At 32.3% G+C, this 15247-nt stretch overlaps 1 protein-coding gene across 2 annotated transcripts; it reads left to right on the forward strand.

The window, feature by feature from the left end:
* Positions 1-841: 841 nt before the first annotated feature.
* On the forward strand, positions 842-13206 carry coro2bb (coronin, actin binding protein, 2Bb). Of its 2 annotated transcripts, none has more exons than XM_042753232.1 (12): positions 842-989; positions 2651-2851; positions 6686-6802; positions 6881-7030; positions 7116-7280; positions 8413-8529; positions 8611-8715; positions 8797-8893; positions 10212-10324; positions 10501-10591; positions 10697-10830; positions 12436-13206. In XM_042753232.1, the coding sequence occupies exons 1-12, from the start codon at positions 891-893 to the stop codon at positions 12553-12555; spliced, it is 1509 nt and encodes a 502-aa protein (XP_042609166.1). In that variant the 5' UTR covers positions 842-890; the 3' UTR covers positions 12556-13206. The 2 variants fall into 2 exon arrangements, with proteins under 2 accessions (XP_042609166.1, XP_042609167.1); XM_042753233.1 differs by lacking the exon at positions 842-989 and adding an exon at positions 2415-2562.
* Positions 13207-15247: the final 2041 nt, after the last annotated feature.

Below are 15247 nucleotides of genomic sequence, written 5' to 3' on the forward strand. Positions count from 1 at the left end.
GTTTACTTTCCAAAAATCTAAAACTTTCAATTGTATTCACAAAATATGTTTAATTCCACTTTTATTCTGGAAATGATTCATTATTTCCACCTGCACACTGCAAAAATGCTTTTCTTAATTATTTTTTTTAGCCGAAATATCTAAAAATTCTCAAATCAATAATAGACAAGTACAAATTATTGTCTTGTTTTCAGAAAAAAAGGCAAAATTAAGTGAGTTTTTGCTTAGAACAAGCTAAATAATCTACCAATGGGGTAAGCAAAATAATCTTATTTCCATCAGAAAACAAGATTATTTTATTTCACTTTCAGTCACATCACTTTTGATTTGTGTCCTGATGACATTCACTCATTTAGCAGAGGCTTTTATGCAAAGCATTCATTCAGTCCTTGATTAGATATTGTCAGAAGGACATACTTTAAATGAGAAAGATGTTATAAACGTTATACTGTGTATGAAAACTATTATGAAAACTCTCATTTTGAAGCTGGATAGAGAACAGTATGCCCAAAGCATCAGGTGAATGCATTTCTAAATGAAGTTTTAAATTTTTAAAACATCAAGTTTAGTTAAGAATAAATCAATGTTTGTTTGGAGTCATTCTTCATAATTCACCCCATATGTAACTCAGCATTTTACATTGTCATGAAATGAAGTATAAAAAATCAACATTTTGACTTAGGATTAACCTTTTTTTCTGCAAGATGCACCTGTGAACTGAACATGCAGATGTATCCAGAACATGTTTAAGAAGATCAGAGCTGATTTCAGCATGACAGTCACACTGCATGTGTTATATAATCACCAGAGAGAGAGAGAGAGATGAGGGAGGAGTCGTGTGTGTGTTTGTGTTTGTGTTTGACTCACACACTCAACAGCAGCAGCAGCAGATGTGTGTCATTTACTCTCTCTGTCTTTCTCTTCATCATTTCAGCAGCAGAAGATCATTTGGAGCTCAAAAAGAGCAGATCTTCATGACCAAAGTTAAGGTAAGAAGACTGACATGAGAGTCTGAATGAAGATGCTGGATAGAAATAGTCAGGAACTAGATGAGTCTATGGCTAAAAGAGCAGGTTTCCCAGAGAAAATGTAAAGAAAATCATTGAAATTAGTTTCAAAAAAAATTTTAAATTATTTTTTTTTTTGCACAATTCTTTTATGAATAAGATTATATTTTATGACCATATTTTATGATGAATATATTTTTTCTAATTATGCCAGAAATGCACATTTTTTATTTACTGCACAATATCACCAATTAAATCCTTATTATTGACAAATTATGCACAATATTATTAGAAAAACAACCAAAGCTTCGATATTTGACTTTATTTTGTTATATGTAATGCAAAATATTGAAGAAACTACTAAAAATTGTAGAAACTTAATTTTCTGTAAAGTTGCTTTGCAATGATTTGTATCGTAAAAAGCGCTATACAAATAAACTTGAATTGAATTGAATTGAAAAATAATATTCTTATCTCGTTTTGAAGTAAAAAAATATTTAACCACCAACATTTTTCTTGTTTTAACCATACAGCTCATTTTATTATATTAATGCTTAAAACAAAAACTATTTACTAATAGGATAAAAATAATAATAATAATAACCTGAATTCAATTCTTTTTGCTTAGTAAATGCATGTTGTATTAAAGACATTTTACTAGTTAGACAAAAATACTGATTAAAAAGTGTTTTTTTTTTTTTTTTTTTTTTTTTTTTTTTGTGCAAGTATTAAAATGAAAACAAACAACTGGGAATGTGTGGGAATCCTTTCTCTTTCCTCCAGAGCTCTAGTCTCAATTACAACCGCATATGTGGGTTAAATAGTGATGGTCGTGCATTCAGTGGTGCTCAAGCTGTCTCTATATGAAGATATTAATACAATTCACTTCCCTTCTTGAGCAGAGGGTGCGGATGGATTCCCATTGTGTTTGAATCCCTGAAGATTCGGTTCGAGCCGAGTGTGCGTGTGTTTGAGAGCAAAAGAAGGAAACACACGGAGGCAAAGCAGGAATTGAGCTGAAACAATAGCAAACAATGAAAAGCAAGTGACTGGAACACAAACCACAGGATGAGAGAATCACACAATAGTGTTTTACTAGTCATTTTTGCATTTCTCTCTCTCGCTTTTTAGTGACTGTTAGTCGGGTTAGACTTATAAAGGAGCGAGAAACATTGTGTGTTTCTCTTCATCTACTATATAGGGTGCATGAGGCTGAAGAAGATTACATGTAGCAGATCTTTCTTCTACCTGATTAAATGGAGTTACACAATCTTGGCCATCCGCGCGAATGCAACGTCACCCGCTTGAGAGAGAGAGAGAGAGAGAGAGAGAGAGAGAGAGAGAGAGAGAGAGAGAGAGAGAGAGAGAGAGAGAAAATGGGTCATGTTCTCTGTTTGATCGCTGACGTTAGAACATGTGGGATGTGGCAGCTGTCAAAGTCTGCATCCCGTTATAAACCTCAGAAGCATTCATTAAACAGAAGCATGCAAGAACTGTTAAACTGAGTGCTCATCATGGGGAAAAACTGATCATGTTCTGGGATTAAACGTGAAAAGTGTGTCTCTATAAATAGATTATGTGTGTTATTGGTGCTGCTGGTTTAGTCTGTGTAACTAGTGATCTCTCGCTGTGTTTGTTTGTAGATGTCGTGGCACTCCATGTACAAAAGCTCCAAGTTCCGGCATGTTTATGGAAAAGCGGGAAGCAGGGAACAGTGTTACGAGGGAATTCCCATCACTCACAGTGTCCATGACAACCACTTTTGTGCCGTTAACCCCAAATTCCTCGCCGTGGTCACCGAGAGTGCGGGAGGAGGAGCGTTCCTAGTTATCCCACTTCATAAGGTAGAGTTAACAACTGATCACACACCTGACCATTAGGGATGTAACGATTCACTCAACTCACGATTCGATTCACGGTTTTGATTTCACAGTTCATTTCAATTCACAATTTTTTTTTTTTTTTTTACAAAATGAGATTTAAGACCAATTATAAATGAAATGTGTCTTTTTTTTATTGCTTGGACAAAATGCTGCACGTTTCTTTGTGGAACTGAAATATAACACTATAATAATATACCAATATAGCACTTGCATATCATTGCTCTTTTGTTGGTTTTGATTTTTTTTTTGAGCGTCTACTAAATGACAAAATTTAAATTAGTGTAAATGTAAAGAACAAAACTAAATTGAAATTTAAAAGCAAGCCCCAAATCAAATAAATACGTAACACAAATAAAATAAATCTCTTTATACAGTATAAACAAAATAAGGCTTTGTCTGTGCTCTTTCCTTTTAAAATTAGAGGCAACTACTGCATTTTAATCATGATCCAAACAAAGATGCTGCATACATTCAACACAAGCAGTTTTTAATCTAAATTAGATTGTAGAATTTAGAAATTTGAAGCAAAAACAGAAGGGCTTCAGAATGATTCACTCTCAGCCAGCAGGTGGAGCTTAAAGCGTTTCCTCGGTAACCGCGTTAAACAAAGCACTTATGGACACTGCAGCAGGTGGCGCTTAAAATGTTTCCTCGGTTACCGCTGTAAACAAAGCACTTATGAACACTGAGGCAGGTGGAGCTTAAAGCGTTTCCTCGGTTACCGCTGTAAACAAAGCACTTATGGACACTGCAGGAGGTGGAGCTTAAAGCGTTTCCTCGGTTACAGCTGTAAACAAAGCACTTATGAACACTGCAGGAGGTGGAGCTTAAAGCGTTTCCTTGGTTACCGCGTTAAACAAAGCACTTATGGACACTGCAGGAGGTGGAGCTTAAAGCGTTTCCTCGGTTACCGCGTTAAACAAAGCACTTATGGACACTGCAGGAGGTGGAGCTTAAAGCGTTTCCTCGGTTACTGCGTTAAACAAAGCACTTATGAACACTGAGGCAGGTGGAGCTTAAAGCGTTTCCTCGGTTGCCGCGTTAAACAAAGCACTTATGAACACTGCAGCAGGTGGAGCTTAAAGCATTTCCTTGGTTACCGCTGTAAACAAAGCACTTATGAACACTGCAGCAGGTGGAGCTTAAAGCGTTTCCTTGGTTTCTGCTGTAAACAAAGCAGCGCTGCACTTATGAACTTTAATATGCATTATACAGAGGCAAGATAAAAAAAAAATACCATCTAAACTTTTCTAAAGACAGTAAGTTCCCCTCAGACATACATTCATATAAACTCCTAACCCTAACTGAATCATGATTTGTTTAGCGTCTCAACCGATTTGAATCGTCACATTTTTTAATCGATTTTCAACCGGCTCACGGTTAATCGTTACATCCCTATAACCGTACTCTGCTTACCAAAACAGCTGAAGCATAATCCTACTGTGTATACTCAAACTAACTATTTTAACCAATTATTTAACTAAGCATAACCATACTGTACATACCAAAATAAACTAGATTAACTAGCTTAACAACTATGCAACTAAAGCATAATAACTATACTGTTCATACTAAAACTTACTAGTTTAACCATGCAATCAGTTAAAGTGTAGCTGGATTGTGCATAGTTAAAGTACTTACACCAACTATATATATATATATATATAGTGTATATATTCGATTTCAACCATCCAATCAATTAAAACATATTCATACTGTTCATACTAAAATAAACTAGTGTAACAAATCACAGTGAAGTCATACTGTGAATAGTAAAAACAAACTAGTTTAGCCAACTTTTCAGCTGAAGCATAACCTTAACCATAAAAAACTAGACTAAAACAAACTAGCTTAACCAACTATACACCTTGAAGCGTACCTGTGAATAGCAAAAGACTAGTTTAACCAACCAAGTGAAGCATAATCATACTGTGCTTACTTAATCTAACCATCCAACCAATTATTACCATTCTGTAAATACTAAAATGAAGTAATTTAACCAACCAATTGAAGCATAACTACTTTCTGTACTAAATATAGTTTAACCATTTGATGATTTAAAAGATAACCATAGTGTGCATACTAAAACAAACTAGTTCAACAAACCAATCATTTAAGCAAAGCCAAATCTTACTGTGCATACTTAAACTAGTATGACCAACCAACCTAATGCAGCATAACCATACTGTCAATGCTAAAATAAAGTAATTTAACCAACCAGCTGGAGCATAATCATTTTGCACCTACTAGAAAAACTGGTTTAACTATCCAGTTAACTACAGAATAACCATTCTCTATATAATGAAACAAACTAGTTTATTGAACCATTGGGAGGGAGCATAACCATTCAGTATGCAAAAGTACTAGTTTATCCATCCATCCAATGAAAAAATATCTGTACTATGCACACTTGAACAAACTGGTGTAAGGTTTTGGTCTCAGTGCTATCACAGTAAAGTTTTTTAACCAGTGACTACGTGCAAATGCCTTTAGAGACCGTAGTAGTCCATAAGCGTGTGTTTAGTGTTTGGAGGATGTACTGATATCAGTGTCTCTGGGAGTGAGAGATGGAGAAACGTGTGACTGGTACAGACGCTCAATCAGCCCTCTGTTAGACGTCTGATTGTTAGTTCAGTCCTCAAGTGCACACGCTCTACTGAATCAAAACCACATCAGAAATGTGTTTTATGAAACTTAAGAGAGCATCAAATGATTTACTGTTAGCAAATTAATACAAGTTTATGTAATGTGGCTGCTTAGATTCGTTTGTAGTGCCACCTTCTGGTAGAAATAAGAACTTAAATATAGGTGAAAAAATAATTTAAATAGAGAGAGAGATAGAAATAACAAAACTATTAAACAAATATTGTAGGGTGACAAATATACAGTTTAGTTAAGACATAGCGGGGCACATATGGGGTTGTTGTCACTTGCACAGTATTCTCAAAAAAGTTGATAAAAATACCTTGTTTGTTAAAATGCAAGACCATGCCATCTTCTCCAGCATATGTTTATTAAAATGAGTTATTGGCTATTTTAATTTGGCTTTTTTTTATTGGTTATTTGGTTTTTCAACTAAATGAAACTGTAAAACAATTATGAAACATGAAATACAGATTGAAATGCATAAAAAAAAGAAAAATATGGCATGCAATAAATAAATAAATAAAAATCAAACCATTGTTTTTGAAGAAAATGAAATAATGGAAACACTGATTTCTCAGTAACTAATGAATAAAGTACATAATTCTATTGAATATTTATTTTAATGTATAAATATTCTAAATATTATTTAGCTTTGATTTATTTGTCAGTTTTAGTAACTTAGTTCAAACTAAACTTATTTTATTTTAGTAAGATTCCAAGGCAATGTTTCTAATTTTAATTTAAATGTTTCATTTTGAATGAATTCTTAATATTTAATAGTTATTTTTTAATTACATTATTAATATTAATATTTTATTTTATCTTTATTTAAATAAATGAAAACTATGTAAATATTTTCGATCTCACTTTAACTAATATATAAAGTTCAAAAGTTTACAGCTTATAAAACCCACTGTATGTGACAACTTGCCCCGACCTCACATTAATGAACACTGTTAAAGAGTGACTCATGTCTTACTTTATGTCAGTGTTGTGTTATTATGTTCACTTTTTACCTTACTGATAAAAAAAGCATTTGAGATTGGTTTTATAGTTTGACAGATACCAACAAAAACATGTGACTACTGAGATTCAGGCAAATTTCCCATGTGACAACTAGCCCCGGTCTAAATATGAGCTTACTCTCAGCCGGGGAGAATAGACCCTCATCACCCAAAGGTCTGCGGCCACCAGGGCAGCGTGATGGACATCAAATGGAGTCCGTTCATGGACAACATCATCGCGTCCAGCTCCGAGGACTGTACGGTGAGAATCTAACCAGTTAACTCGGATGATTATGGCAACGACGTTTATGCCAATGCAGCCGTGACTTTTGACCTCCAGGTGAGAATCTGGCAGATTCCTGACGGCGGTCTGAGGAGGAACATGACCGAAGCGCTGATGATCCTGATTGGTCACAGCCGGAGGGCGGGGCTTATCGAGTGGCATCCCACCTGCAGTGGCATCCTGCTCAGCGCCGGACACGACTGCAAGGTAACCACGACAACCAGAACTAACTCTAACTAACCCACTGCGACCTGAATGACAAACGCATGACGTTCTGATGTTTACGTGACAGATCCTGATCTGGAACCTGGAGGAGGGCGTGGCTGTGAAGATGATTGACAGCCATCCAGACGTCATCCTCTGTATGTCCTTCAACACTGATGGAAGTTTACTGGCCACCAGCTGTAAGGATAAAAACCTGCGCATTATTGATCCACGTTCAGGGAAAGTTCTTCGGGTGAGAGCAGACGTAATATACCGCAAACCATGTGTATTTGGAAATAAGTGTTGTTTTTGTATATTCTGATTCGAATTATAATTTTAAAAACAATGTTTTTGAATTATCATTTTTGTAGTTTTTATAAATAAATATTTTAAAGTGAATAAATTATATTTTATGTTATATTTAAAGTTTATTTTAACCACAGTTGTCTTTAATTAAATATATTATGCTGGAAATAAAATATATTTTGCATTATTCTGATTCGTGTTGCAAAATTACATATATATATTTTTTTATAATAAATTAAAAATTAAATAAAAAAAAAGATTTAATTAATTTAATTATACTTTAATTGTCATTAATCCGATTTGGTGTCATGAAATTAAAATATATCTATATTTTTAATTTAAAATAAAACACTATATAATATTGTTATTTTATTTTTTATTTATATTCTAGCTACACATTATATTTAACCATACATGTTTGTTTAATTAAATGTATTATGTTGTAAATAAATTTTTTGTTTTTTGAATTTGGTGTCACAGAATAACAATAATAATAATAATAAATGTCATATAAATATAAACAAATAAATATATTTAATGTATTTTAAAATAAACTGTTTTATTATATAATATATAAACATAAACATTTATATTACTATATATTAATAAAATATATATTATTTAAATAAACAGTTCTATTTCATATTTCTATTTTTTTTTTTTTTTTAGATTTATATGTTAACCACACAATATTTTAACTGAATATGTTTGTTTAAAAAATTCTGTTTTGTCAGAAATAAATGTAATTTTTTGCATTATTCTAATTTGGTATTACTAAATTTTATATATTCTGTATTTTATTTTTAGATTTAAATTTTACCTATACATTATATTTAACTGTTCATGTGTGTATAATTCAATATATTTTGTTGGAAATAAATGTTATCTTTGCATCATTCCAGTTTGGTGTCACTGAATTGTAATTTTTTATATGTAAATATTTTTTTTATGATAAATACATAAATATTTCTATAGTTTAACTAATGAAATATTAATTAAAAAATTTATATTTATTTTTTACATTTATATTTGAACCGAGCCTGCTTGTTTAATTCTGTTCAATGTGTTCATCCGAACAGGAAGCAGACTGTAAAAGCAGCAGAGTGAACCGCGTGGTGTTTCTGGGTAATCTGAAGCGTGTCCTCACCACAGGCGTCTCCAGGTGGAACACTAGACAGATTGCATTGTGGGATCAGGTAGGGTCTAAACTGTTTAAAGCCACTAGGCCGACTAGAATAAGTAATCAGACTCCTTCAGGCAATTGTTGAAACCTGCAGGAGGATCTGTGCGCTCCCATCACAGAGGAGGAGATCGACGGACTGTCTGGTGTCCTCTTCCCCTTCTATGATGCTGACACACACATGCTTTATCTGGCCGGGAAGGTGAGCACCTCTCCACTAAAACAATCTGAATCATGCAGGACTGTGGGTCATCTGACTGTAGAGATGCTCTGACATCCACAGGGAGACGGAAACATCAGATATTATGAGGTGAGTGCTGAGAAACCCTTCCTGCAGTTCCTGATGGAGTTCAGATCGCCGGCTCCGCAGAAGGGTCTGGGTGAGTGTCTGTCACCAAATCAGCCCAGATTCTGGATGCAATATCAAAGTTCAGTATCAAGGCAAAAAATCGAATGCTAATGAGCACATTTCATTTATTTTATTTTAAAATCGAATTGGTTTAGAATTAAAATATTGGTATAAATATTAATTAATAAATGATATGGTGTTTCACAATTTTTCAAGCATTGCTTCAGTTATTATTAGGTAAAATAAAATTACAATAAAATCTATAAGAAACATAAAAACATAAATCATTTTTGAAAATTTTGAAGAAATAAAACTGAAAATGAAATACATGAATAGTCAAATAAAATAAATGAATATATATATATATAGTATATATATATATATATATATATATATATATATATAGTATTGTGTTCACGATTAATCACATACAAAATAAAAGTTTACATAATATATGTGTGTGTACTGTGTATCTTTATTATGTATATATAACTACACACATACAACATATATTTAGAAAATATTTACATGTATATATATTCATAGACTTTATAATATATATAAATATATTCTATATATAAACAATGTTTTTCTGAAATGTATACATGTATATGTTTGTATTTATATATACATAATAAATATACACAGTACACACACATATATTATGTAAACAAAAACTTTTTTTGGATGCGATTAATCATTTGATAGCACTAATATAGTATTATATATATATATATATATATATATATATATATATATATATATATATATATATATATATATATATATAGTAAAATAAAATTTCTTACTTTAATTTTTTTTTTCATTTCTCCTTATGGAGACAATAAAGAAAGAAATGAAGAAATGAATGTATGATTTAATACAATTAAAACTAAATTAAAATATATGGTGTTTTGCTTCAGGTTTTTGAAAATAAATTGAAAAAGGTATTAAAATACAGAAGTAGCTAAATTAAACAAAAAATGACTGTTATATCACACTTTTTTTTATTTTAATTAGTTTATTTAATACTGAAATATTAGAACATATTAATAAATAAATTATATGATATGGTGTTTCCCAATTATTCAAACATTGCTTCAGGATTTTATTAAGTTATTATTGAAGTAAAAATAGTATAACAATAAAATCTATAAGAAATGGAATCAATAAAAACGATATAAACGTTTTTGAAAAACAATAGTATAAAATAAAATAATAAAATATAACACCAAAGTATCCAAATAGAAGAAAATAAATAAATTGAAATTGACTTTTTTCCTTAAAGAAAGGAAAGAAAAAGGTAAGTTTGTGGTGAAGAGTCTGATCTGGTGTTGGTGTGTGTGCAGGTGTGATGGCCAAGCGCGGCGTGGATGTGAGCGAGTGTGAGATCTTCAGGTTTTATAAGCTGGTGACTCTGAAAGGTCTGGTGGAGCCCATCTCCATGATCGTCCCGCGCAGGGTGAGCTAAACACAAGTGAAATCAGACACTCCTCTGAGTGAAACACAGCATGTCAAGGATTACAAGTCTTTTTGCAGCAACAGACTGAAACCATGCCATTATGAACTGAAAAAATCAAACCTTCAGTAATGTTTTTAGCTGTTTTGTGTTTTAAATATGATCTATGTCTGCTGCAGTCTGAGACGTATCAGGAGGATATTTTCCCGATGACGGCGGGCACAGAATCAGCCCTGTCTGCTGCTGAGTGGCTCAGTGGGATCGACAGAGGTGACGTCTACAGCTTCACGTACATGATGAACATGATCTGAATTCATTCATACGTTTGATCCGTGTGTAAAGTGTAAAGTCATCTGTGTGTGTGTGTGTGTACAGGGCCACTGCTGATTTCTCTAAAAGAAGCTTATAAACGTCCAAATCCAGCAGGTCTCAGAGCATCTAAATGGGACAGACGGACGGTGAAGGGCATCGACCTACTGGAGAACCTTACACCAAACACAGACAAAGAGGTGTGTGTGTGTGCGTGCGTGTGTTACTGTTTTTTTTTTCATGTTAATGAACAAAGTCTCTCTGGTTCACCAAGGCTGGATTTATTTGACTGTAAAAGCAATAAAATTGTGAAATATTATTACAATTTAAAAATACTTGTTTTCTCTTTAAATATATTTTAAAATGTAATTTATTTCTGTGATGAAAAAAGCTGAATTTTCAGCATCATTACTCCAGAAATCATTGTAAAAAGCTGATTTGCTGCTACTTTTTTCTTTCATGTGATAAAACCCATTAATATATATATATATATACAGTACAGGTCAAAAGTTTGGAAACATTACTATTTTTAATGTTTTTGAAAGAAGTCTCTTCTGCTCATCAAGCACTTTTTAAATCACTTTTTATCAATTTAACACATCCTTGCTGAATAAAAGTATTGATTTTATTTAAAAAAAGAAAGACAAAATAAATTACTGACCAGTAGTGTATATTGTTATTACAAAATATTTATATTTTAAAAACATAGCTTCTTTTTTTTTTTTTTTTTTTTTTTTTACTTTTTATTCATCAAAGTATCCTAAAAAAGTATCACATGTTATGAAAAAATATAAAGCAGCAGAACTGTTTCCAACTTTGATAATGAATCATCATATTAGAATGATTTCTAAAGGATCATGTGATAATGATCCTAAAAATTCAGCTTTGCATCACAGAAATAAATGATAATTTAAAGTATAATAAATTTAAAAAGAATTATTTTAAATTGTAATAATATATCACAATATTACATTTTTTTTCTGTATTTTTGATCAAATAAATGCAGGCTTGATGAGCAGAAGAAACTTCTTTCAAAAACATTAAAAATAGTAATGTTTCCAAACTTTTGACCTGTGTAATATATATATATATATATATATATATATGTATATACATATATATATATATTGGGAAAATGAAGCTTTCTGAGTCGATAAACATGCATTAAAGTTATTCTCTAACATCTCTGCGCACTTTATCTACAGCTGCGCTTCATTACAGCAGCTGCTTTCACATCTGGTTTCTGTGCTTGGACAACATGTTATTTGATATTAAAGCTTTAGTTCTGTCTATTTTTCACTAAAGTATTTTTAAATGAACCAAGTAAATAAGCAAGTCTCATGCGGCCTATGCAAAAACTGTAACTGATATTCAAACATGAAGTAAATGTACTTTTATAGCTGTATGAATAACACGTTATTAATAGAGAATGAATGCGTTTTGGTGACTATTTTGGGGTCTTCAGATCAAACCGGTGCTTCAGACATTATAAATCAGGTATTTTTAGCAAAACAAATCCAGCTTTGATGCAGCACTTCAGTGTTTTCATCACAAGCTTTGGTGTCAAATGTAGCGTCACACTAGAAATAATATTTCATCTGTTTTGTCTGCTTTTGTTTCTTTGACCAGCTGTTTTGAGTTTAAGTTTAGTGAATTATTTATTTAATATGGGGTTTTAACTTTTTTAATTGCCCATAAGAGGGTGTTTTTTTCTAAAGAGAAGACTCCATTTGCCCTGTATATAATCTTTTGATGTGTTTAGTGAAAAGTGAGATGTTAAGGAGATCGTTCTGTCTCATAAGCAGCTCCTGAAGATGGTCTTCAAGCAGCAGGATGAAATTAGGAAACTCAAAGATGAACTCGGAGAAAAAGACGAGAGAATCCGACAACTGGAGCTGGAGCTCAAGAACCTCAGAAACACGTGACGAGCAAAACAGAGCTGCTTGTTCGTGTTGTTAAGGTCACACTGAAAAAAAAAAGTTTTATGATTTTTATGGAATTGAATAACATTATTAAAGATGGATGTACATTTGTACGGCTGTCAGTTGTGGTTTTAAAGACACAGTTCACCTAAAAATGAAAATTCATGCATTATTTACTCCCCCTCATGTTCTTCAAACCCATATGCTGATATTTTTCAGTATAATGACAGCTGATGTCTTGAAGCTTTGCTGTGTTATTAAGCATCTACTGTACGTTGATTATATTTAAAACAGAAGCTAAACATTTTCCACAGAAGAAAGTAAGTCATACAGGTCCAGGGTGACATATTGGTGAGTATTTGATGAATTTTCATGTTTTGGTGAACTCTTTCTGTAAGATACAGATGTGCAAATGAAGTCTTGACGTTTACAAGCTCAAACAGATGTGCTTCTTCACGTGTAGAGGAAGCGTATGACGTTCTTCAGGGTGTTTGTCAGTAGATGGCGCCAGAGGAGAGAGCAAACTCATCTCAAAGTCTTATTCTGCTCTATATATACATGAGATCTTCAAAATCAGCCACTGTTCGTCATTTATGCTGGCTTGATTTGTAAGACATGGAATGTTTACTCTACAAATAAAATATTGCTCAACCACTGTGAATCTGTTTTATCTTCCACAAGAGCCCTCTTTGCATTAACAGTTTTAATTCCCATTCACAGCAAGAATGGTCTATAAACAATATCACACGAGTAGACGTGAAATATGGCTGTATATTGGCACGCTATTTGTTCACTGCGTCAAGCTGTTGTTGAAAATAAAAATAACTTCCGTTTATAGCGTTTATAACTTTTCAATTATAAAAGTCTTTAGTGCTGACTTACTCATAAAAACAGCCCCCCCCACAAAGAAAAAAAAAAGAGAAAAAAACCCCACAAAATTCTGCACAAATCGTTACATTTTATTATAACAACAGAAGTGAAAGAGAACATTATATTTCTCAATTGCACAAATCCTTCATTAGAACAATTGAAAACACACTTAAGAGAATCCAGATTTTTTTTTTTTTTTTTTTTTTTTTTTTTTTTTTAATTTAGGTTTGTTTTTTCATCACATTGTTTAAAGCATAAGAAACAAATGGTAAAAAAAAAAAAAACTTTTTGAAAAATGATATTTTATTCATATGTTATGCTATGTCCTCTGTAGTGGACACTATGGACTCGGTTGTTTAAAAAATAAAATGACATGAAATTGTATGCATAGGCAAAAACTGTTTTTTCCCCAAATAACTTTTTGGGTTCCAGGATTTTTTTTTAACCAGAATTTATATAAAGATGATTCTCAGCTATCTTATGAAACATATAATGGAATGAATTGATACACCATTTTACTTTATGCAATATGTGGGTATAATGGCCATAAATTAATATTCCCATTCAATCCCATTTTGTATTTATGCAGTGTGTGTGTTTAGTGTGTTAATGTGTTCTTGGAGCAACATTTATTGAAAAAAGAAGTGTAATAATTGGAGTTATAATTGGCAACATTTTAATAATTTCTAATATTTCATAGGAATATTGATGTATAATTTATCTCCATATTCACTTGTTGCGTCTCCCAAAATGCCTGATAAACATGATTTAAGTCCTGATGTCCTCTGGACATGTATCAAATCAATGCCCTGTTCTTTAACACAAAGTCATTTTTTGATTTGAAACCCCATAACGTTTTGACATAACGTCTGAGATGTTGGTTTATGAAGTACAACTTGAAAAGTAGTCCGATTTAAATTATAATTACAAAGATTTGAAAACTCCGTTGGCTAATTACAGGGCCTAACCTTAAACCAACCGATGGAAATAAATAATAACTGAACTTGTAACAGTTTTGTTGCAAAGCAAAATATTATGGTTTTTGTGTAATTAGATAAATAATTAGATCTCGTGTTTGTTGAGTTAAAACTGAATTATTGTTGTATAAGCATAGCAAGCATCATAGCAAAGAGGCTAACAAACTTACCCAGCAATGAACATTAGCCCTTCATTCATGACAAGGATACCTTAATAATCATACAGAGAGAACATAGTTGCATACCTTTTTATGACATATGAAAAATATATTGTTTTCAAATAAGATATCAATATTTCCATTCCAAAGATAACATCCAACACAAATCTATGAACATATTCAGATGAGGTAACCGGTTTCCTGCTAACTATTGGTACACTCCATTAATATGGCGAGCTGCACCTCACTTTTTCTATATTTTAAAGTTTGACTCCTACAATTCAGTTGGTGACAGTTCAAGAGGAAATCATTCCAGGCACATCTAAATGACAGATAAACCACACATTTCAGTGATGTTTTTTATTTAGTGGATATTTCAGCTAACAATTTGCCTTGTACATTCTGATCAACAACAAAGTTAAACAGGGTAAAATGGATGATAAACAAATTTTTTTGGTGTTTTTTATTTTTTATGTTTTTAACAGTTTGCCTTGTACATTCTGATCAACAACAAAGTTAAACAGGGTAAACCTTATCATTTAGTTGTAGGTGTGAACGTATGTTTTTTAAGAAGAAAGGTTATGAAGTTCCAAGACACTCTTATTCACCTCCAGGATTCGTGGCCTGAATGTGGATCTCTTACCTCATTTAAAATGAATGACAGATCGGTGCAAACGTCTGTTCAAGGTC

Source organism: Cyprinus carpio, chromosome B25 (genome assembly GCF_018340385.1).
Source record: "Cyprinus carpio isolate SPL01 chromosome B25, ASM1834038v1, whole genome shotgun sequence".
Classification (NCBI taxonomy): domain Eukaryota; kingdom Metazoa; phylum Chordata; class Actinopteri; order Cypriniformes; family Cyprinidae; genus Cyprinus; species Cyprinus carpio.

Excerpts from the sequence above, each read along its gene's own strand:
- coro2bb (XM_042753232.1), top strand. The coding sequence starts at position 891 with ATGTGTGTCATTTACTCTCTCTGTCTTTCTCTTCATCATTTCAGCAGC. Across the intron at positions 10,325-10,500 it reads CCATGATCGTCCCGCGCAGG|TCTGAGACGTATCAGGAGGA; the intron begins GTGAGCTAAACA and ends TGTCTGCTGCAG. Across the intron at positions 10,831-12,435 it reads CACCAAACACAGACAAAGAG|CTCCTGAAGATGGTCTTCAA; the intron begins GTGTGTGTGTGT and ends TCTCATAAGCAG.